The sequence below is a fragment of the Ornithorhynchus anatinus genome, chromosome 14, assembly GCF_004115215.2.
Source record: "Ornithorhynchus anatinus isolate Pmale09 chromosome 14, mOrnAna1.pri.v4, whole genome shotgun sequence".
In the NCBI taxonomy this organism is placed as follows: domain Eukaryota; kingdom Metazoa; phylum Chordata; class Mammalia; order Monotremata; family Ornithorhynchidae; genus Ornithorhynchus; species Ornithorhynchus anatinus.
The window spans coordinates 52,258,191-52,281,342 of record NC_041741.1 but is presented as its reverse complement, the minus strand read 5'-3'; the positions used below and the strand labels follow the sequence as shown (position 1 = coordinate 52,281,342).

The 23,152-nt window shown below is 52.2% G+C and overlaps 1 protein-coding gene across 4 annotated transcripts in view; it reads right to left on the bottom strand.

Moving 5' to 3' along the window:
• SCUBE1 (signal peptide, CUB domain and EGF like domain containing 1) overlaps positions 1-23,152 on the bottom strand; it is an 88,727-nt gene that overhangs the window by 51,108 nt on the left and 14,467 nt on the right. For all 4 annotated transcript variants that reach the window (XM_029079102.2, XM_029079101.2, XM_029079104.2 and 1 more), the window contains exon 4: positions 7,167-7,301. In XM_029079102.2, coding sequence (XP_028934935.1) covers positions 7,167-7,301 — 135 coding nt within the window. The remainder of the gene's footprint in view (positions 1-7,166; positions 7,302-23,152) is intronic.

Below are 23,152 nucleotides of genomic sequence, written 5' to 3'. Positions count from 1 at the left end.
CAGACCTAAAATCAACCAATGGTATTTACTGAGCGCTTACTATGTGCAGACCACTGTGCTGAGAGCTTTGGAGAGTACAGTTCAACCGAATTGGCAGACAGGTTCCCTGCCCACAATGGGGCATAAAAGTGTTTATAGTAATCATAAAAATAATTAGTGTTCTTGTTAAGCACTTACTATGTACCAAGCACTGGGGTAGATACAAGTTGATCAGGTTGAATAATGTCTCTGTCCCACGAGGGGCTCTCACTCTGAAGTCCCCATTTTACAGATGAGGTAGTTGAGGCACAGAGAAGTGAAGTGACTTACCCAAGGTCACACAGCAGACATGTGGCGGAAATAGGATTAGAACCCAGGTGCTTCTGGCTCTCAGGCCAGTGCTCTATCCACTAAGCCATGCTGCTTCTCATGTTTACAAACAGAGCAATAAAGATAATCAAATCAAGGGCTATTCCCAAGTAGTGTGGGAAGGGCTAGGGTGCCTGAGAGCTAGAGGTGACTGCTCTGCTTCTCTGAGGAGGGCCACCCTGATGGTTTGGAGAGAAATCAGGAGGAAGCATTCCACAAGGTCAGGGTCACCACTGGGTCTCTGCAACGGTCTCTGGCCTGCTGGGACGGCCAGATGGCTGGGCTGGGAGCCACTGCCTGAAGCAGCAGCGAGCAGGGGCAGGGGGATTTACTAGGTGCCTACCGTGTGCAAAGCACTGCACAGAGTGCTGCATCCCAGCAGCTGATCCTGGTTAAATTCCCAGATATGGTTTCCAGGCTAGCCAAGAGCAACACACTGCTTCGACTTCAAATCCCTGCTCCGGGCATAGCTTGCCGCGTCTTGTCTGGAATTCCCTGAGTGCTGGAAATGCGGTCAGTGAGAATGGTCCAGCTGGGGAGGGGCCCTCACTCTGTAAGACCACTTTGGGGCGGTCAGAAGCCTCAGGGTCTTCTCTGCACTGCTATAGCAGGCTACGCTGTCCCCTAGTGGGCCAGCGCTTAGTACACTGCTCTAATCAATCAATGGTATTTATTGAGTACCTACTGTGCGCAAAGCACTGTACTAAGTATTTGGGAGAGTACAGGCCAACGGAGTTGGTACATACATTTCCTGTCCACAACGAGCTGACAGTCTAGAGGTGGAGGCAGACGTGAATATACACAAATAAATTATGGATACCTGCGTAAGGGCTCTGGAGCTGAGGGTGGGGTGGATATCAAGTACTTAAAGGGGACAGATCCAAGTGTACTTTTCCAAACGCTTAGGCCAGTGTCCTGCACACAGTAAGTGATCAGTACATATCATTGACTGACCGACAGACTGTAAGCTCGCTGTGGGCAGGGAATGTGTCATATTGTACTCTCTCAAGGTCTTAATACAGTGCTCTGCACACAGCAAGCACTCAGTAAACACGATTGATTAGTATTATTCCTGGAGGCTTGGTACACCACCCCCTAGGGTTCTGGAAGCAAGGTGCACCAGCTCTAGTGTCTGGAAACATGCTACACTACCTTCTAGTGATCCGGAAGAGCGATATTCCAATCATCAGTGGCATTTATTGAGCACTTATACTGTGAGTAGACCACTGTACTAATTGATTATGAGACACTTCCCCCCTTCCCCATTCCCCTTCCACCGGCTCACAGTTCTGGAGTAAAACAGGTATCAAACTATGTTTAGGAAAAGTCTCTATTTTTAGATCACTGGTTGGGAAGTAGGAATGCTGCTCCCTCAGCAACAGTTGGCAGGGGACGGTGGTGGCATTGGATCCCGCCCTCTCCAAGGCACTAATAGCTGAAGTGAACCAACCAGGGCCAGAGCCAGGGCCAGAGCCAGGACACTGCGGCGATCATCCGACAGACCGCCAGCCAGTCTGCCCCCGTCCTCTAGGGAGACGGCTTCAGCTGGCTGCCTCTGGGTCTGGTACCTTTCATTTTCAAGTACCCAGCCTCCCTCCGCCTGGGTTCCTTCTGCCAGTTCGTGAGATACCTGTATTCACAGATCTAGGACTGGAGTGCCCGTGCTCTGGAGCAAATGGTGGGTCCAGGGGTCCCCCAGAGAAATGCTCTAGACTCAGGTGAACTCTGTGTATACCCACAAAATGGCACCCATGACTTCACTGTGCTACGAAGAGCAGAAGTCTCACATTCTGTCAGTGACCACACCTTAGGCTGAGGGTGGTCAGCCGCTCCTCAGAACAGGGCATCCAGCTCCTGTTTGCTTAGTGGGGAAACCTGCCAACAGAGAGCGGCGATGAGACAATTTGATTTGAAAATGTGTCCTTTCCATCAGGCCAGGACCATTGGCCGTTCCCAGAGCTGGGAAGCCTTCTAACGATGCCGCCTTCTCAGAGGGGCACTGGGGGCCCTGCCGACGGGCAGACCCATCCCTACCTTCATGCTCTCAACTGAAAAGGGCTCTCTAAATTTTCGGGCTTCTGTCTGATGTTGCTCTGAATGGCCACCTATTCTTATAATAATAGTAATAATAATCATGGTATTTGTTAAACATTTACTATGTGCCAAGCACTGTTCTAAGCACCAAGGGAGATACAAGCTAATCAGGTTGGACACAGTCCCTGTCCCACATGGGGCTCACGCTCTTATCCCCATTTTACAAATGAGGTAACTGAAGCACAGAGAAGTTAAAAGTGATTTGCCCAAGGATATTCACTGAGTCATTCATTCAATTGTATTTATTGAGCGCTTACTGTATGCAGAGCACTGTACTAAGCACTTGGAAGGGTACAATACAACAGTAAACAGACTATCCCTCCCCACACGAGCTTATGGTCTAGAAGGGAGGGGGACAGAAATCAATACAAATACAAGTCAATACACAGCAGATATGTGGCCACTCTGGGATTAGAACCCAGGTCCTTCTGATTCCCAGGCCTGTACTCTAACCACTAAGCCATGCTGCTTCTTCTCCCACAGAAGCCAACCCCCAGCACGCTCTGAGATCCCAGCGCTGTGGCAATGGTCGTGGTGGTGTTGGTAATAGTAGGAGTTATAGTCGTAGCTGCATCAGCGGTACCTGGTACCCGAGAGAAGCAGCATGGCCTTGTGGATATAGTACAGGCCTGGGAGTCAGAAGGACCTGGGTTCTAATCCTGTCTCCCCCATTTGTCTGCTGTGTGATCTTGGGCAAGTCAGTTCACTTCTTTGGGTCTCAGTTCCCTCACTGGTAAAGTTGAGGTTAGGACTGTGAGCCCCATGTGGGACAGGGACTGTGTCCAACCCTATTTGCTTGTATCCAACCCAGCGCTTATTACAGTGCCCGACACAAAGTAAGCGCTTAACAAATATCACCATTATTACTGCTCATTTAGCACAGTGCACTGGGCTAGACACTTCCCAAGACACCACCCACAGAGAGCCTACACTCTAATGTGAAGATGTGGCTTACTCTGTCACCACAGATGGGTCACTTTAGCCCCCATGGATGAGTCATTGTTCCCCTCACCGGTCACCTCCCCTCCACAGATGGGTCATCACTCCCCCTGCAGATAGGTTATTTCTCCCCATGATGCTGGCATAGTTCAGGTCAGTTGGAAGCAATGGGAAAATGTTCTCCCTCTGCGAGCCCCTGCTCTCTCAAGCCCCAGCCTTCTGGGGATTGTGCTCCCTTGTCAGCTGCTGCACATTTCTAAGGCTCATGGGAGCTTGTTGTGCACTGTGACCCCCAGATCCTTTTCTGCCCTATATTTCCCTTGATAGGGCCCTTCCACAGCTGGCCAGGATGCTACTGGGTTTTCCTTCCCCAGCACAGGCTCCTGCCCAGGTTCCTGTCCAGCTTTGCTCAGGCTGATTCTGGCCAAATCTTCCACCCCACGAGTTAATTTTCAGGCCTCCCTCCCACCCTTCAGTACTGCTCCCCACAGGCACCCCTCCCACCCTTTCCCGCCGCAAGTGCCACACGAGGCTCATTCCTTCAGTCCAAATGTCTGCTGGATTGCAGATCCCCTGGGATGTGATATTGTAGGCCAGGCCACCCCCAACCCCTCTACGGGCTGCCCTCCCTCCTCCCGGCCCCCACCCCGAACCACTGCCAGCCAGTAGGGAAAGATTCCACTCACTCCAGCACCCCAACGGGGCCTTTTTTTAATTATAAAAAGCCTCAAATGGGTAAACTAGTGAGGCCCAAGAGAAGTCTGGATCCACTGGGGGCAAAGAGCCAGGACCCCAGCGGGCGGCTGGCTGAGTTCGTGGTCAGCTGGCACCTTGACAGGCCCGTTCCGGGAAATTCTCCCCTCAGGGTGATCCAGAGCACGAACGAGGCACAGCTCTTCTCTGTGCGCTGCGCTTCGCTCCCATCCCCTCCCCTCCGGTTGTGCTGGAAGGAATCCAGACTCTCCCCATGGCTGCTTTCATGGAAGCTCCCCCGCTCTGAGACCAAAAGGCCCTCAGCCACTGATTCCCGTTAGAGCTCTAAGGAGAGGATGTGGCTGATGCTTGCTTGTCCATCTGACTGGCTGGGAGGCTTTGCCTCCTCCTTTTTCTGCCAGCCAGTCTCCATCTTCCCGAAGATGAAGGCCCGAGCCTAGCTTCCCATTGCTGTGGCCCATTGTGTCCGAGTCCTTTGTGAGACTCTAAACTGTAAGCTCATTATGCGCCGGGAAAGTGTCGATTACAGTGTACTCCCCCAAGCGCTTAGTCCAGTGGTCTGCACACAGTAAGCACTCAGTAAATATGACTGACTAACTGACTGAGTGCATCTTCTCTGTGGCCCGGCCTTTATCCTGGGCCATTTGGAAGAACAACGTGGCTGATGATAAGAGTTCCTTCCCATCACGTTTGGGGTCCAGTGAGATGTACAGAAAGCGCAACCGTGGCCCCTGTCATGTATCTCGAGTTCCTGTTCCAGCGGCAGATGGTCCTGAAGAAATGAGTCTTTTTCTGGGATTGGTGAGAGGGGTTCCTGCCCTGGGGGCTGGGCTTGCCTCCCAGCATCAGAGCAGCTACTCAAGCATCTGTCAGGAGAACTGGGTTGAAGGATCGGAAGGCCGGAGAGCCATGGTTTGTCTCCAACCAGGAAACACCATAGGCCTTCCCCAGTGGAAGTTAATCCAATCTCTGGGTTCCGGTGGTTGAGCGTTCATCTATCCGTCCACTCTCACAGCCAGCACTTATGGACATTTCCTTACACGCCCTTACCTGTAATTTATTCATATTCATCTGCCCCTTTAGACTGTAAGCTCCTTGAGGCAGAGATCTTGTCTAGTTGCTCTACTGTACTCTCCAGAGCTCTTACTGCAGTGTTCCTCACAGTAAACACTCAAAAAATCCCATGGATTGACGATCCATTCTCCCCACCCACCCACCAGAAGCTCAGGCTTGGGAGTCAGAAGGACCTGGGTCCTAAACCTGGCTCTGCCACTTGTCTGTTCTGTGGCCTTGAGCAAGTCACTTAACTTCTCTGTGCCTCAGTTCCCTCATCTGGAAAGAAGGGATTAAGACTGTAATCCCTATGCAGGGACTGTGTCCAACCTGATTAGCTTGTATCTACCTCAGAGCTTAGTACAGCCCCAAGCACATAGTAAGCACTTAACAGATACCACAATTATCATTATTATCATCATTATTATTATTCCACCCCCTGAGACTCATGGTTGGCATCATAGAGGGGCAAGACTTCCACCTATGTTCAAACAGCCCAAAACAATGACCCCAAACCCAGTCCCAGCCCAACCCCAAGCCCGGCCCCAATCCCATCGGTGGTCCCCGCCCAACTCCTTCCTCTGTCTCAACCACAGTTTCTATGTGTTTGACCTTGGCCCAACGTGGGGGCCACTCCTTCACCGGGGCAGCGGGGGTGGGGGCTCCCTGTACTAAATGCAGATCCTACTGATAGAGAGTTGACTGCTCATTACATGCCTCATCCCCCATAGGAAAAGTTTACTTTCCACCCCTGGTGGACAGACATCCTGGTGGACAGACACTCTGGTGGACACTCCAGCTCCAGGAATCACCCTGGAAGACACCCTGGCCATGGCAAATGCCCCCAGCAGTCATCCTGGCTCCAGGGGACACACCGCTGGACAACCTGGCCCTGGCAGACATCTCACCAGACACCCTGGCTTTAGTGGGCAACCTGGCAGACACCCCAGGCCTGACAGACATCTCAGGTCTATCACCCCAGTGGTCACACTGACCCCAGTGGCACCCCAGGGGAAACCTCGACCCCAGCAGACACCCCAGCAGACATCCTGACCCCTACAAATATCCCGGCGGACAGCCCAGCCTTGGCAGGCATCCCGACCTTGGTGGACACTCTAGCCTTGGCAGACACTGCAGCTCTGATGGACACCCTGATGGTCACGCTGGCCCCCATTGGACAGTCCAACCCCAGCAGTCACCCTAGGGGACATCCTTGCCCCAGTGGACACCCCAGCAGAGTCCATGACCCCTTCAAATACAGCAGTACCAGCAGACACCCTCGCTCCAGCAGACACCCTGGCCCTGACAGACACCCTAGCTCTGATGGAATCCATGGGGGACACCCTAACCCCAGTGGACACCCCAGGGGATACCTTGGCCCCAGTGGATATCCCAGCAGACAAATAACCCATGTCCACCTCGGTGGACACCCCGGCCCCAGAAGACACCCTAGTAGACATCCTGGGCCCAGAAGACACCCCAACTCTGTCAAACACCCTGAAGGACACTCCTGCAGAAAACCAGCATACACCCTGGCCCAAGCAAACACCCTTGCAAATACTCCGGTCCCAGCAGACAACCTAGCAGGCACCCTAGCAGACACCCTGGTCCCAACAGAAACTCCGGTGGACACCCCAACCCCAACAGACATCCCAGCAGATGCCTTGTCCCCAGCAGACACTCCGGTGGACACCACGGGGAACATCGTGGCTCTTGCAGACCCATCAGCAGACACCCCGGAGGATACCTCAGCCCTGGCGGACATGCCAGCAGACACACCAGTGGACACCTTGGCCCCAGCAGACTTCAGCAGACACCCTGACGGACACCCCCGCGCTGACAGACATGCCAGCAGGCATCCCAGCGGATACCCCAACCCTGGCGGACCCTCCATCATAAGTGAGAGGAATGTTGGCACCGTGGTTCATATGCCTCTGCCACTCAAGAGCTGGCACTCTAGGCCACCTTTCCTCCAGCCCCACTCTGCCCGGGCCCCAGCCGGCGGGGGCAATACTTACCATTGGAGCGGTGAATGCACGTGTGCTGGTTATCACTCAGGAAAAAGCCCTCCTTGCACTGGCACTCATAGCTGCCCATCGCGTTCACACAGATCTGCTGGCACCCTCCATTGTTGTCCAGACACTCGTCCACGTCTGCGGAGAACAGGGGGGGTGGGGACAGATGATGCCTCAGCAAGCTGCTGGACCCGTTCCAGAAGACCAGGTGCCCTCTCCACCACCAACCAGACCCCAGGACCCTCTCCACAAAGGCCCTGAATGGATCACTGGGGTGTTCCTCCTGGGGAGGATCCCTCCCCCAGTCACTCCCTCCTGGGGTCTCCCCCACCCCTCAACCCACTGTGGGAGATCTCCTTGCCCTATCGAAATGACAATTAGGATTTGTGAGGAGCCAGAGGGAGAGAAGGAACCGAGCCTGCCCTGAGGCAAAGGGGTGAGCCAATGAGGGCCCCCACTCCACTCCAGGCCTCTCAACCTCATCCTTCCCCTTTCACCTCCCATGGACTTGCAGTCTGGGCCCTGGCTCTGGGCTTAGAGAGAGAAGTGTGCCCTCGCTGACCCCTGGCCGAGCTGAGAAAGGACCCTTCTGACCAGAGCCCTAGGACACCAGAGGAGTCCAGTGTAAACAGACAAGATTCCCGGACTGTATTGCTCCAACAGCCGGCCGGCCGGGCTTCACGTCCTCAGGGAGGGCCAGGGGTGGGGGACGACCAGAGGGCTGAGCTCCTGGAGGGTCTGGTCCCGCCCCGAATGAGCGAGAAAACAGCCTGAGACATCTGGTTGCCGACCTCCTCACTCCAGAGCCCTGGTGGCCGACCTCCCTGCTGCAGAGTTTCGGCCATTGACCACCCTGCTCCAGGGTGTCCAGCCACTGACCGCCCCACTCCAGAGTGTCAGTCACCAACCACTCAGCTCCAGAGTGTCTGGCCACCAAGCATCCTACTCCAGTGTCCAGCCACTGACCACCCTGCTATAGAGCTTTGGCCACTGACCTCCTTTGCCCAGAGTGTCTGACCATCAGCTATCTCACTCCAGAGTGCCAGTTGCTAACCCCCTCACTCCAGAGCAACTAATCGCCGACCTCCCTGCTCCAGGGCACCTGGCTGTCAACCACCCTACTCCCCGGTGTCTGGACACTGACCACCGACCACCCCTCTCCAGAGTGTCAGCTGACAATCATCCTGCTCCAGAGAGTCTAGTCTTGACCTCCCCGATCCAGAGTATCCAGCCACTGGCCACCCCTCTCCAGATCATCAGCTGCCGACATCCCTGCTCCAGAGCACCTGGCAGGTGACCACCCTGCTTCAAAGTGTCTGGTTATTGACTACTCCACTCCAGAGCTTTGGCCACTGACATTGTGCTCCAGAGAGTCTGGCCACTGACCACCGCATTCCAGAGCACCTGGCCGCTGATCACCTTGCTCCAGAGCATCTTTCCGACGGCAAGAGGTTCTTTCTCTGGACCCGTGCAGGAGCTGGGAGCGTCCAAACATTCTAGGGTCTGTTTTTGCTGCAGAACCTTGGCCAGCTGTTGACTAAAAGAGGGTCCATCTGCCACTGTCTACTGGCTCATTTGGGCCAACTGCTCACAGCTGGTCAACACTCAGTGTCACCCTGCCCCAGTGCAGCACTGTCCCAGTGCAACATTGCTCCACATAGCACTGCCCCAGTGCATCGTTGCTTCATATAGCACTACTCCGGCATTTTGGACCACTTACTGGCCGGGGAGGGGCCCAGTGGTCAGTGAGTCGTGGACACAGCAAGGTGGGTGGTCACTGGGCACCTGGAGGGCAGCAGGAAAGTAGATGGGTGGTAGTACTGGACTTCAGGCTACAGAGTTGTCCCCCTGGCTTTCTGCCTGACCACTAGTGGATAGAGAATAGGCCTGGGAGTCAGAAGGACCTGGATTCGAATCCCAGCTCCATCCCTTATCTGCTGTGTAACCTTGGGCATGTCACTTAACTTCTCTGTGCCTCAGTTACCGTCAGAGATGAAGACTGTGAGCCCCATGTGGGACAGGGACTGTGTCCAACCTGATTAACTTATATCTACCCCAGTGCTTAGAACAGTGCGTGGCATATAGTAAGTGCTTAGTAAGTACCACTAAGGATAGCCCCTAAGCCTCAGTTTACCCATCCACGGAAAGGGGCAGCAATGCACTCTCACTCCCAGGGCATCAGGCTGGCCCTGGACTACAGGGAAGAGGTGGGTTGGGCTTCTTCCTCTGGGAGAAGCAGCATGGCTTAGTGGAAAGAGCATGGGCTTGGGAGTCGGAGGTCATGGGTTCTAATCCCACCTCTGCCACTTGTCAGCTGTGTGACTTTGGACAAGTCACTTAACTTCTCTGTACCTCTGTTACCTCATTGATAAAATGGGGATTAAGACTGTGAGCCCCACATGGGACAACGTCATTACCTTGTATCTATCCCAGCATTTAGAACACTGCTTGACACATAGTAAGTGCTTAACAAATGCCATCATCATCATTATTAATATTATTCTTCTCTTGTCCTTCCCTGTCCTCTGAAGCTCGGGAACAGGTCTTTGTTTCAACTGTTCTCTCCCAGGGGCTCAGTATAATACTCTGTTTAGCTTGTATCTATTCCAGTGGTTAGAGCAGTGCTCAACACATAGTAAGTACTTAACACATTTCATTATTATTATTATTAGCCTGCTCCGCAGGTGCTTAGGACAGCACTCAGTGCTCAGCAGGCACCCAAGATAACCTGTCAATGATGTGGGCTGATTGATCTAGCCGGCACTGCTTTCATGAAGAGTCCCAGTTGCTGAGCCACTGTTTCCTCAGGCACCAGGACCGGACGACTCACCACCTGGTGCCAAGACGACCACCCTCCAGCGGGCTGGCGGAAGTGAGAGGGGCAGAACTGAGGCAGAGGCCAGGGTCCATAGCTTTGCTTCTGAAACTGCCGTTTGCTTCCCGGGCTTCTTTCTCCAGGACCTCCCAAGCAGCACAGGGATAGAGTGTGGAGCCGGAGAGTGCTCAGAAAGGAAAGAGCCACCCCCGGGGGAGGGAAGTACAGGGATCGGGGCCAGGGCAGAAGGACACTGGGACTCCTCTCTAGCTTCCAGGGAGTGGCCCAGGCATCAAACCCAGCCCTGCGAGGCTGTGGGGCTACTCCCGGTGGTAAGCCAGGTAAGCGAGGTCAGCCAGGGCCCCGAGGGGCAGCAGGGGAGGCCCACGATGACCTCTCTCTCAAAGTCCTCTCCCAAGATGAGCCAGATGCACAGATCCTTGCTGCACAGCAATCTGTCAACAATCCTTCAGCGGGCACAGATCGAGACCCAAAGCCGAGCTGCCCGGGTTGCTCAGTTGCGGGGAGGCAAGGAAGATCCGGCAGGGAGACCAGCAGGGCACGACAGCTCCTCCGCTAAGCAGTGTGCGTGTGATGGTACCACATTATGTTGCTCAAGGGTGCATGCGACCCAGGGGTGGTGGTTGCCACAGCTCTGACAGGCTCCCATGTCGGGGGCTCAGGATGCAGCTGGCTGGGGGTGGATGGGGTCGGGCTGTTCCATTTCCCCACACGGGCCACCCACGCAGCCATGCCCCTGACCATCCTGCTCTGACTGGGTCACTGCCCTGCCCCACAGCGCTCACCTGGGACCGGTGACAGCAGCCGTCCGGGGGCTCTTCTTCCCTGGCCTCTGTCCTCACGTAACCCCCATTTTACAGGCGGGAAGACTGAGGCCCAGGCACCTAGTGAGACCTGGTGCAGTGGGGTCGCACCAGGCCGAGAACCTGTGTCCAGGCAGAACTAGGCCAACAGCGACAAAAGCAGCCCCCGACCATTTTCTCAGAAGAGGTAATCCTTCTGGCTTCCCGGAAGAGGCTGGCCAGGCACTGCCTTCCAGAGGGGTCAGGGTGGGGGTCCGCACAAGGCAGAGCTAGCAGCGTCTAGACCCTAGACACCTCGACTGTGAGGCTGGGAACGGGAGAACATCTGGAAAGGGCTGGGGGGCTGGGGAGGTCTTGCCAGGGGCGGGGGAGGGTGGCCTGAGGGGGCTGGGGGTCGAGGGAGAATGGCGACTAGAGAAGGAAGAGAGAAAAACAAACAAGTCAGATGAAAACAAAGAAGAAAGATAGATGAAATGAAAGACCAAAAGAGTTCCTGACAGAGTTCTTAATGAACCTTTCCCGAAATAAAGCAGATCTACAGCTGGCTCTGATTACCTAGGAAGAAAGGGCTCGGGGAAGAGGGGCAGAGAGAGAGAGAAAGAGAGAGAGAGAGGATGTGGGAGAGGAGGAAGCAGAAGAGAGAAAGGTAAAATGGGGAGTCATTCCCTCGGTAAAATAGAAGCCTTCTGAAGAAATGGAACTGATCACGGCACATCTGCAGAGATGCGGCAGTCGATCAGATCAGCATCCACAGAGACACAGCACGACTCTCATCAACATACGCAGTCTGTCTCACTCCACCTCTAGACTGTAAACTCAATGAGGGCAGGGAATGTGTCTATTTATTGTTATAGTGTACTCTCTCAAGCGCTTAGTCCAGTGCTCTGTACACATTAAACTCTCAATAAACACAATCGACTGACTGACTCGGTCAGCATCTGCAGAGATGCAGCAGGTGACCAGACTGGCATCCACAGAGATGCTGTCGCAGTGACTCAATGAGCTGTCCCTAGATTTCCGGGCAGGGGCCTCTCACTGCCCCAAGGCCTGGACCCGCAGGAGGCAGATGGGCCCAATGGGGGGCCGGTGCAGGTATGGCCCCAGAAGGATGGGTGGCAGAGGCAGATACACAGACCTATGTCGCACAGCCCCTCGCCCATGGGACGGTGGGCACTGAAGGAGCCTGGCAGGAGACACTGCCCAAACAAGCAGAAGCAAGGCGAAGGGCACTTGATAATGTGGCATCCGGCCTTGCAGTTGGCCCCCACGGCCCCTGGGTCCCCACCCTACACCAACCCTGCCCGTCAAACAGGTAAACTCCACCCGCCCCCCCCCACCGACCTGCCAGATCCTTTCACGAGACAGAGCAGGGGCACAAGGTAGGCATCACTTTGGTTTTCTCCCTTTATTCATCCCCAGTCCCAGCCCCATAGCACTTATGTCCATATTTGTAATTTATTTATTTATATTAATGTCTGTCTCCCTTTTTAGACAGTAAGCTCATTGCGGGCAGGGAATATATCTGTTTATTGTTATACTGTACTCTCCCAAGCACTTAGTACAGTGCTCTGCACTCAGGAAGCACTCAATAAATGCAATTGACTGACTGACTGACTAAGGGACAGCCCTCAGCGCAGAGGGAGCAGGCTCGGTGAACCTCTGTTGTGAAAGGCCCAACTTTGAGTCTGAGCCACCCAGCAGAAGGCAACGGAAGACCATCCGGCCCGCTCCTGGCCAGGGTGGCTGCTGCCCGCGGACCCGCAGGGCAGAGTAAACAGCTCCAGCGGTGCCTTGCCAACCCCACGCCCAGATCCCCACCCTGACGTCAGGGGCTAATTAGTGTCGGGTAAACAATCAGGAACCACAGTGTGTCCTCCGCGACTCCAAACCACTTTTCGCGGCTCTCGGCATTTCCACAATAAACAAAGGAGCTCTCTGAAACAACGTTTCATTGACACCTGGTACAGCATCCTTACTTATTTACAATCTCTCTTTTAAGGACAAATCCTCCACTGCGCAAACGCAAACACATGTGCACCCTCTCACGCACACATGCGCACACTCATGCACACACACGAAAACAGATCTCTTTTTAATCAAACACACTTGATTTTCTCTTCTTTTTCACCTACATCACTCAGAGTCTGTCCAGAACACAGTAAAAACGTTTTATGGAAGTCCTGGGTGTCCAGTGCTCCACACACAGGAGACTCCCACAGAGTGCTCAGCAATCAGCAGACTCCCAGGACAGTGCTCTGCTCACAGCAGGCACTCAGTCAATGTTCTTGATAATGATAATAGTAATAAAACTTAAGTGCTTATTATGTGCCAAGCACTGTTCTAAGCACTCAGGTAGATACAAGTTAATCAGGTTGGACACAGTCCCTGTCCCAAATGGGGCCCCATTTTACAGATGAGGTAACAGAGGCCCAGAGAAGTTAAGTGACTTGCCCAAGGTCACACAGTAGACATGTATCAGAGCCGGGATTATAATTCAGGTCCCTCTGATTTCCAAGTCCATACTCTATCCACTAAGGTGAAGCACCCAAGGTCTAGTGGAAAGAGCCCAATCCTGGGAGTCAGAGGACCTGGGTTCTAACTCTGACTCCACCACTAACCTTCTGTGTGGCCTTGGACAAGTCACTTAATTTCTCTGTGACTCAGTTCCCTCATTCGCAAAATGTGGATTCAGTGCCTGTTTTCCCTCCTACTTAGACTGCTAGTCTCATGTGGGACCTGAAGATCTTGTATCTACCCTAGCGCATGGTTCATTGCTTGGCAAATAGTAAGCACTTAACGAATACCATAACAAATGCTTCACAAATACTGTAATTATGATGATGATGAGGAGGAGGAGGAAGAGGAAGAGAAGAAAGATGGAGAAGGAGGGGAGAATTTTCTAGGATTTATAGGGTTGCATTTCAAATTAATTACTAAGCCTCTGGAACAATGGTGGGCCAGAAAACCAACCAGTGGACCTCTCTGTGGCCCAGCTTAGTTCTGGGATGTCTGGACATCAATAAGCCCAGATAACTGGACATTCCCAGGTTTGGACCCAATCAATCCATCAGTGGGATTTATTGAATGCTTTACTATGTGCAGAACACTGTACTGGGTGCCTTGGGGTCACCCAGAAGGGAGGCACAATCTCACCTTGGCTTAGGATCTAGTCATCGTATAACCTGCTCTCCCCTCTGCCCCCACCTCAACAGGGCTTCCTGCTCTCTGCCACAACGCTCTCCCCTCTGGAATTGAGCTGGAGCCAACCTTCCTGCAACCAAAGTCCCCCCGGGGTTGGGGATGTCCTCCGGGGTTATGCATGCCCCCTGGAAAACATCTGGGCAATGCTGTTCAACCCTGTGGAAGGCTGCTTATGGTGGCTGTGCCCAGGGGTGGCTGTGATCGGCAGAAAAGGTAAATCTCCTAAGAAAATGTTGTCCCCACTGAACTGACCCCCACCCCATGACATCTGGTACCCGGCAAACTGGCTCTGAACCCTAGGGATCTCAAACCTGCTGCACTGACCCTCACACCTGGAGATCTCTTTCCGTTGCCTACCATGAGCAGAGCTCTGAGAGGGGAACCTGACGTGTACTGAGTGATGGACACCCTTGCCTAACATAGTAATGTTTTGACTGTGGGTTCCAGACAAATTGTCATTAGGGAATTGGGGAACGTTCTTTTGACAGCTCATGTCCACCCCGTCAGTCCACCCTATCATCTCCCTGTCTTTGTCACTACTGTTGAAAATACCATTATCCTCATGGTCTCACATGCCTATAACTTTGGCATTAGCCTCAACTCATCTCTCTCATTCAACCCACATATTCAACTAGTACAGTGCTCTGCAAACAGTAAGTGCTCAATAAATATGATTGAATGAATGAATTAAATCGTCACCAATTCCTGTCAGTTCAACCTTTTCAACATCGTTAAAATTCTCCCTTTTCTCTCTACCCAAATTACTACCCTGATGATCGAAGTCCTTATCCATCGGATTCCTGCCTCAGCCCCCTCACTGATTTCCCTGCCTCCTGACTCTCCAGTCCATACTTCACTCTACTGCCCAGATCAACCTTCTAAAAAAAGTTCAGTCCTTGTCTCCCCACTCCTCAAGAACTTCCAGTAGTTGCCCTTCCAAATCTATATAAAACAGAAATTCCTTACCATTAACTGTAAAGCACTCAATCACCTTGGTCCCTTCTACCTTACCTTCCTGATTTCCTACTACAGTCTAGCTTGCACACTTCACTCTTCTAATGCCAACCTACTCATGGCCTAGTGGAAAGAGCACGGGCTTGGGAGTCGGAGGTCATGGGTTCTAATCCTGGATCCACCACCGGCCTGCTGTGTGACCTCGGGCAAGTTGCTTAACTTCTCGGTGCTTCAGTTACCACATCTGTAAAATGGGGATGAAGACTGTGAGCCCCACATGGGACAACCTGATTACCTTGTATCTACCCCAGCACTTAGAAAAGTGCTTGGTACTTAGTAAGCGCATAACAAATGCCATCATTATTATTTATTTATTTATTCACTGTACTTCAGTCTCCTCTCTTTCACCGCCTACCTCTTGTCCATATCCTCCCTCTGGCCTCAAACTCCCTCCCTCTACATATCCAACACACCTCCAACCCTCTCCACCTTCGAAGCCCTCCTGAAATCACATCTCCTCCAAGAAGCCTTCCTAGACTAAGTCCTCATTTCCCTTATTCCCTCCCTCTTCTGTGTTGTTTGTGCACTTTGATGTGTACTTTTTAAGCACTTGATATTCACCCCACTTTCAGCCCCTCAGCACTTATGTGCCTATCCATAATTGGTATTAATGTCTGTTTCCCTCCATAATCTGTGAGGTCCTTGTGGGCAGGGAACATGTCTACCAACTCTATTGTGTTATACTCTCCCAAGTGCTTAGTACGGTGCTCTGCACAGTTAGGGCTCAATAAATACCACTGATGGATAGATGGATTGGCAGATTACCATCAGAGCAGCAGAGGTGGCTGGCATGAGAATGCTGTACTGATTGGGTGGGTTCAAGCAGGGAGTGTGGACCCTAGGTCTCCCCAAGCTCTGACACCTGAGGGGACCCCGGTCAGCACCCTGGATCCCTCCACCCCCTGTCCCAGGGGTACTCTCCAGAGGAGACTGCTGGAGTCAGCATCCAGGTCAATCTTCACCAGGGTAGCCCTCACTCTGGGGCTGCTGGCCAATGACTTGCCTGGTGATGGGCGGCCAAGCAGGAGGGAGCTCAACCCACAGGCAGCCTGAGGGGCTTATACACCAGCCCCTGCCCATGGGGCCCCCTGTGCTCTGAGACACCTTGAATTAAAGGCTTCCTTGGGCATTCCCAGCTAGACCCAGGAGATTTCAGAGATGAAAAGGGGATGGAAAATGCCTCTCTCTTGGTTGCCAGGAATTTCATGGATGGATGGATGGATGGATGGAAAACCGAGACCAATTTTATGTCAGGTAATGTCTTGGCAGCCCCCAGGACTGATTACAAGATGCTCAAACCAACCCGGTTTCCCCCACCTTTCTCTTTCTCCCCATCCCCCCTTTCCATTAATGGTCAGGGGATTGGGCCAGGGGCCTGGCCACTCCTCAAAGCCTTATTGAAGGCACATCTCCTCCAAAAGGTCTTCTCTGAGTAGATCCTCATCTTCTCTTCTCCCACTCCCTTCTGTGTCACGCTTGCACTTGGATTTTCACCCTTTTTTCACTCCTCAGCCTCAAAGCACTTCTGTCTATATCTGCCATTTATGTATTTACATTAATGTCTGTCTCTCTCTCTAGACTGTGAGCTTGTTGTACGCAGGGCTTTTGCCTATCAATTCTGTTATATTCTATTCCAAGGACTTAGTACAACACACGGTAAGCACTCTAGAAATACGATTGATCTATTGAGGGCCCCATCTGTCAGTGACCAACCCATCACCTGAATGGGTGGGAGGAGAGGGGAGAGATCAACAGGAAAACAGGAAGGAATCTTTCATGTTGATCCTAAAAATATCTCTGGGCTCATGGAGCATGTGGTCTGCCCAAACTGTTTAATTTTACATTAAAATCGTCCCATGTTTCCAGAGAGAAAACCCACGCAAAGTGGTGGGGAGAATGAAGAAAAATAAACAGGGAGTACCCGCGGGCCTGTACCACAGCTCCCCGAGCCACACATTGTGGCCAGCTGTCGGGGCCGGGAGGAGCGGGGAGGTGGACAAAAGAAGAGGGGAAGGGGGTGGAGAGAGATGGGGAGGGGGATGGAGATAGATGGGGAGAAAAAAAGGGTGGGGAGGATGTTTTAATGTCTGTCGTCCCTGCTAGACTGTAAACTCCTTACAGGGAGGAATCATGTCCCTTACTCTACGGGGTTCTCCCAAGTGCTTAGTGCAGTGCTTTGTACACAGAGAGGGAGGGAGGGAAGGGGTATTAACTGGTATTTACTGAGGGTTTACACTGAACAGAGCACTGTACTAAGTGCTTGAAGTGGGCAGAGGGAGGGGGAAGGGAAGGGAGGACACAAAAAGACAAGTTAGCTGTGGTCCCTTGGAAGATGGAGGGGGTCACCCTGGACCTCTACAGCCTACGTGGGACTCATCTAAACCCCAGGGGTGGAGGAGCATGGAGCCTTGTACATTCACAAGTTAGAGTAATATACAGATAGCCAATCATCAGAGCAGGAAGCAGTGTCGCCTGATGGAAAAAGTGCAGGCCTTGGAGTGAGAGGTCCTCTCCTCTGGACCGGAAGCTCCTTTTGGGCATGAAACGTATTTACCAATTCTATTATATTGTACTCTCCCAAGAACTTAGTACAATGCTCTGCCCACAATAAGCACTCAATAAATATAACTGACTGACTGAATGACCTGGATTCTAATCTCAGCTCTTCCACTCGCCTACTGTCTGTCCTTAGGCAAGTGTCTTCTCTGTGCCTCAGTTCCCTTATCTGTAAAGTGGAGACTCATTACATAATCTCCCTCTCACTTTTACTATGGGATCAATTTGCAATATGGACTTGTGCCCAACCCAGTCAACTTGTATCTACTCCAGTGTTCAGCACAGTGCTTGATACATAGTAAGTACTTAAATACCATAATGATTATAATTATTAGGGAAGGGCAAAATGGCAGCCCCATGGGAGAGGTGACCCATTTTCTGTCACATAGAAAACATCAAGCTGATAGCAGAATTCTTACTATATCAGATCAGTGGTCCATCCAGCCCAGATCTCTATCTCTGATGGGGCACCACAGACCCTTGGAGGAGCTGTAGGCTGCTTTGCTTTTTTTGACATTCACTTTCTTGCTTTGGGGTGGATCTTCTTACAGTTCTGACTCACTTCTCCATCCCTTGACTGTCCCCCAGTGACCCAGCACTGACCATCCTGCAGCCCTGACTCTGCCTTCTCCATCTCTGATTCTCCCCTAGTGAACCAGCATGGACCATCCCAAATCCCTGGCTCACCCCTCTCTGTCCCTGACTCTTCCTCAGTGACTCGGCAAGGATGACTGGTCCCTGAATGTGTGCAGGTGAGTGTGGCAGCCACCAGCATGACAAATCCCAAGTTTGGCATAGCTGGCAAATAAAAATTTCCCCAATAGGGAACAGGACCATAATGTCCACCTCTTATCCTGGTGCCCCCGTTTCTCTGCAGCTTCCCTGGAGCCAAGATCTCCAGGTGTCCCCCTGGACTACGATTGCTGGATTTCACTTTGGACAAGATGGAATCTGAGCTGTGTCCCGCATCCCTATCCCACACCCCAGTGAGTTCCATCCCCAAGACCTCAGTAGTTCCTTCACTCCCACAGGCTTCTGAACACTCCTGGATTTACATCTGGCCTTGGCCTGTTGGTTGATACGGATCCAATCACCGGTGGCCGGGTAGACCTGTCTTCACATGTTGCTCAGTTATTCACCTAGTCTATATCCAAACTCTTCCTCCTCCAACTGGATCCTTGTTCCCACCCTTGCTCCCACTGCTGGTAAATCATTTGTATCTGCTAGTCTCCTCCATTAGATTGTAAGCCCATTGAGTGCAGGGGCTGAATCTTTGGCTTTTGTGGTACTTACCCTAGTGCTTAGGATAGTGCTCTGCACCCATCAGCACTAAGTAAATAGCAACTGACTGACTGCGGAGAAGTGGGTTGGTACTCTGACTCTGGGGCAGGCCCTAGGAAAAGGGGTCAAGGGCATGGAATCTGGAGGCATCCCACAACCAGCCTCTGCCCCTGGAAGACCACAGGAGAGAGCTGTCAGAGGGAAAGGAGTGGCCAGCCTGAGCCAGAATCAATCCTCCTTGCTCCCCAAACAGGAGGAAAGCAGGAGGGAAGCAGGCTCTGAGGCGGCAAGCACTGGGATTAATCTGGGAGACCTGCCCTTCCCCCCCTCCTGCTGGACTCTGTCAAACTCGTGACGTTCCCAGCCGGGCTGACCGGGCTCGAGGCCGGGAGAGGCCCTGGACACCAGGAAAAAGTTTTGCAAGCTGATCCATTTTCGAGCCAATTTGCAAGAAGTGATTACTTTGCTCCATCTGAAAAACAGCAATCTGGAGGACAGTGGGTCCCAAAACAGCAAGCTGGGGGGCAAAGTGGCCTGCCAAATGAGCTGGAGGGCACAGCGATCCCAAGACATTGAGAAGAAGGGCCGAGTGATGAACCAGACAGTGAGCTGGGGGGCAATGAGGTCCCCATAACAGTGAGGAGGAGGGCAGAGGTCCCTGAAACAGTGAGCAGGAGGGCAGAGAGAGTGGTCCCCAGACAGTGATCCTGGGGGTACAGCAGGCCCCCAGTCAGTGATATGAAGGGGCAGAGAGGTCTCTAAAACAGTGAGGTGAAGGACAGAGAGGTCCCCAAAACAGTGAACAGGAGAGCAGAGGGAGCGGCCCCCAGTCAGCAAGCTGGGGAGCAGAGTGGTCACCCAGCCAATGAGGTGAAGGGCAGAGAGGTCTCCGAAACAGTGAACAGGAGGCCAGAGGAAGTAGTCCCCAGATAGCGAGCTGGAGGCCAGAGGGAGCAGTCCCCCAGGGAGGGTGCAAATTGAGAAAGTGTCTGCGAGGACAGAGGCCGAGTGGAGCATCTGGGTAAGAGAGAGAACTGCAGGGCGAAAGAGGAGCTGGCTGCGGTGGGCGAGGGCGGGGGAGGGGGGGAAACGGGCGGGCCTTTCTCTTCGCTGGCTTTAATTTCAGATCAAGAAATCCTCTGGGTTTCCATCTAAACAGTGGTCCATCTGTCCAACTGTTCGGAACTCAAGATGAAAAAAAAAAACTTTCAAAGGGAACTACTGCTATTTCAAGCAATTATGATGCTAAAAGCAATCATCTTTAACTGAACCACGGTCTCATCATGGCCTGAATTCCCTACGGTGTCATTTTCTGTTATATTTGAGAAATTCCTCAATAAAGATGTCAAATAGAGAGTGAGTCTAGTTCCCCTGAGGACAGATTTGGACAACTTCCAGGACAAATTCATACGCAAGAGATCGAAATTTCCAAAAGAAAAGTTCCCTTGACTGGAAAGAAAGGAAACATGTTTAATGATGAAAACGCAGGAAAACCCACTTAGCCAGCCACCCGGTTCTCCTAATTGAGAAACTTTTCAGTCGTGGCTATTTATTTATACGACGCTAATCGTTTTATTGCTGCCATGAGCACAGGGTCATTTAGGGAAGGCTTGTGGGGGGCAGGGATGGGTTAGGTTTTCCTCCCGGGCACTACAGTCATCACACATGCAGGGGTAAAAAGAATAACCACAATCGCCACTCTCCAGCCCCTCTCACCTCGAACCCCAGAAACGACTTTTATTTTCCACAGTGCTTTTCCAAAACTCTCTGTTTTTGCCCTCACAACAACCCTAGAAAGCAGAGAGAGACTAAGGTTCTTATCCCCATTTTAGAGATGAGGAAAGAGAAACCCAGAGAGGTTAAGGAACTAGTCCCAATCACACAGCAGGTCATTGGCAGGGGTTGAAAAATCTGAAGATCCAGATTTTCTCACTGAATGCTTTTCCTGCTACAGGTGGAAATTCTCTACTCATAAGAGGTGTAAGCACAAGGGTTGCAGGGGAATGTTGGATGAATGCAAGCTGGAAAAGTGGAGGTCAATCAGTGAAGGCTGCCTGGAAGAGATGGAATTTCAGAAGGGCTTTAAAATTATGGCTTGATAGAGAAGCAGCGGGGACTAGTAGAGAAGTAGTGGGGCCTAGTGGATAGAGCACGGTCTTGGGAGTCAGAAGGACCTGGGTTCTAATTCCGGCTCTGCCACTTGTCTGCCATGTGACCATGGGCACATCACTTATCTGTGCCTCAGTTCCCTCACCCATAAAATGGGGATTAAGACTGTAAACCTTATGTGGGACAGGGATTGTGTCCAACCCTATTAGCTGGTATCTATCCTAGGGTTTAGAACAGTGCCTGGCACATGGTAAATGCTTAAAAGATACCTCAATTATTATTATTATTTGAGTGGTGAGGCAGTTCCAGGTAGGGATATGGGATTGGGGGGAGGAGCATGAACAAGGGTTGGGCAGTGAGAGAACGAGGCCAGTCAGGAGGTTGGCTTGAAAGGAGTGAAGTGTGGGTTGGGTTGTTATAGGAGGGGAGCGAGGATAGATAGGAAGGAGATAGCTGATTCAGTGCCTTAAGGCCAATGGTTAGGGCTTCCTGCTTGATGCAGCTGAGAATGGACAGCTATTAGAAGCATATGAGAAGTGGGGAGGCATGTGTAGAACGATGCTTTAGAAAGATAAATCTGAGCAGCAGAGTAGAGGGCAGAGCAGAGAAGGGAGAGGCCGGAGGCAGGGAGGTCAGTGAGGAGGCTGATGCAGTAGTCAAGTCCAAGATATGGAGAATGCCTGGCACTGCATGGTGGCCTTTGGATGGAGTGGAAGGGGTGGAAGCTGGAGATGTTATGAAAATAGAATCGGCAGTATTTAACCAGGCCAGGGGCCAGTCGCAGGTCACAACCACAGGATTTCATCCCCCTATTCGACTGAGCCATGAAGTACCAGGGCAGGGCAGAGGTGGGGCCCTTCATGCAACTGGGGCCCAGTGGGCCAGGGTTCTGTTACAGCTGACAGAGCCCATTAGGAGAGGTTGCCATTTCTCCTGGAGTGGGGGCTGGTACAAAGTTCTAGTGGACTGGGAGGGGGCTGAGCCCAGCAAGCCCCAGGAGTTACAGCTCTGCAGGCTGGGCAACATACAACTCAGACTAGCAGGGCAGTCCTCTGCGGCTGTCTGGGCAATTTGGTAGGGTGGCACAGAAGGCACAAAAGACACTAAAAGGCACAGAGAGCATTAGAAGCACAAAAAAGAAATAGCTACTTTGGTCTGGGCTCCTTGAGTGGTTGTGAACGGGGCAGTTATTGCTGAGGAAACGGGATGGCCGAGCACCATAATGACGCAGCCTCAGGGGTCAGCTCTCCCTGGGGTCGCCTTCACAGAGTCATATCCTTGTGTCTTCCTGGCTAGAATTCTCCATTTCTTTCAGTAAATTCACTGCCTCAGTCCACATGGCTGTGATTGGTCCAACTAACCAACCATTGATAACATTCATTGAGTGCCTACTGTGTGCAGAGCACTGGATTGAACACTTGAGACAGTTCAGAAGAGTCCAAGGACATGATCCCTGCCTTTGAGGAGCTTATGGTCTATTGTGTGCAGCGTATTGTACGTTGTACAGAGCAATGCTTGGGTTGAGGACATTAGAGTGAGTAGACACAATCCTTGGCCTAGAGGAGCTTCCAGTCTAGCAGGTCCATATTCAATCCCCTGGGCAGCGAGGTAGGTGGTCAGCTCAGTTAACCTTACAGTAGCGAGATGCTATTAGCAGCACCAGATCTTGGTTATTTGGGATGTTTGAGGCTCCATTTGCCACAGTAGACTCTGACACACACACACACACAATATGTCTCTGTCTGTCTGCCTCTCTCCTCAGCATGGAGTGGTACTTGTCAAGTATAGAGCAGTGAAAAGCCAGCAGGCTGGACACCCACCCCAACCAAGACCCAGGTGGACTAAGTCAAGCCCCCTGGGGCAGTGAGCACCTCTGCCTTGCCAGCCAGCCCCATACTGCTCAACTCCTATTGTCTCCTGCTCCCTAACCCTGGGATGAAGCCAGCTCAGTGGATGGGCCCTAGGGTCCCCATCACTCTTCCCCTGCAGAAATGATATCCACAGGGTCTTTCAATATCCTGCCAGTCAGCCCCTCCCTCCGGTGGAGAGGTGTGGTAAGCAGAAAACTGTTTTGGGCTGGTAAATATTAGTCTAGGTCTGCAAGGCTATGCTAATATCAAGCTAAAATAGGGACTTGATTTCCTTGCTGTTAGTGACACCCAAGGTGCATTTCCCAGCTGGCCTCCTTG